General features: G+C 56.9%; 1 protein-coding gene across 1 annotated transcript in view; it reads right to left on the bottom strand.

Moving 5' to 3' along the window:
- Positions 1-846, bottom strand: part of celsr1a (cadherin EGF LAG seven-pass G-type receptor 1a) — a 135,106-nt gene that overhangs the window by 1,871 nt on the left and 132,389 nt on the right. The window contains exons 34-35 of the mRNA XM_008292801.1: positions 562-825; positions 100-475 (exon numbers count right to left, since the gene is read on the bottom strand). Coding sequence (XP_008291023.1) covers positions 100-475; positions 562-825 — 640 coding nt within the window. The remainder of the gene's footprint in view (positions 1-99; positions 476-561; positions 826-846) is intronic.

Below are 846 nucleotides of genomic sequence, written 5' to 3'. Positions count from 1 at the left end.
AAATGCCACTAACTTCATAATTACTACAAGTTATAACGTTCTCATTAGTGCTGTTGTTATTCCAGTCATCAGGGCTACATGCCGACTCTCTCTGCTTACTCTGAATCAGACTCGTTGCCTCCGTTGACCGTCCCTGACTTCAAGTGCATGGCCACTCCCCCGTTGGTCTCCCGGTAGATTCCCGCTGGCGGCGCCCCGACGGGGATCTGAGGCCTCGGCGCGATGGGCGGCTTGATGACGGAGCCGCCGTCGTGGTTTCCGACGCGGCTACCTTCGTTGGAGGCCAGCGAAGGCGGCCGGGACGAAGGGGTCATGATGTTGACGGAGGAGGGAGGCGGGGAGGAGGTGTTGTTGTTGTTGGGGGGCGGGGAGGTGATGGTGGGGGAGTTGTAGTCGCTGAGCTTCTCCCTCAGACGGTTCTTCATGTTCTTGTCGGTGAGTGGAGGAGGGTAGCTGATCTTGTTCTTCAAGATACCTGAGTGGGACGAGCGATTTGTGTTAGAGAACATCAGATTAAATTAATTCAGCTGAGTTTGAAAACACATCCTCCTCCTCCCTGACCTTTCCTCTGCTCGGGCTGGTGGTTGCTGTTGGGCTGACCGGCAGGCGCTGAGTCTTTAGCGTTGCTGGGCGTCTGTTTGTCTCTCTCCTGGAGAGCCTCCCTCTCTCGTTCACCGACGTGGTTGAGCTTATTCTCTGGGTGAAGCTCCACGTTCACTTTGGTCTCCACCCTCAGCCTCTCCGCCCCGCCTGGATCCTCGCTGTCGCTGGCTGTGGTGGCCTCTGCTGGCCAGTAAGGCTTCACGTGATTGGACACGGAATCACCTGGTGAGAGGACAAGGACAC

This window comes from Stegastes partitus, unplaced genomic scaffold (assembly GCF_000690725.1).
Source record: "Stegastes partitus isolate 25-593 unplaced genomic scaffold, Stegastes_partitus-1.0.2 Scaffold833, whole genome shotgun sequence".
In the NCBI taxonomy this organism is placed as follows: domain Eukaryota; kingdom Metazoa; phylum Chordata; class Actinopteri; family Pomacentridae; genus Stegastes; species Stegastes partitus.
The sequence above is the reverse complement of the archived record's forward strand: the minus strand, read 5'-3'. Positions and strand labels throughout refer to the sequence as shown.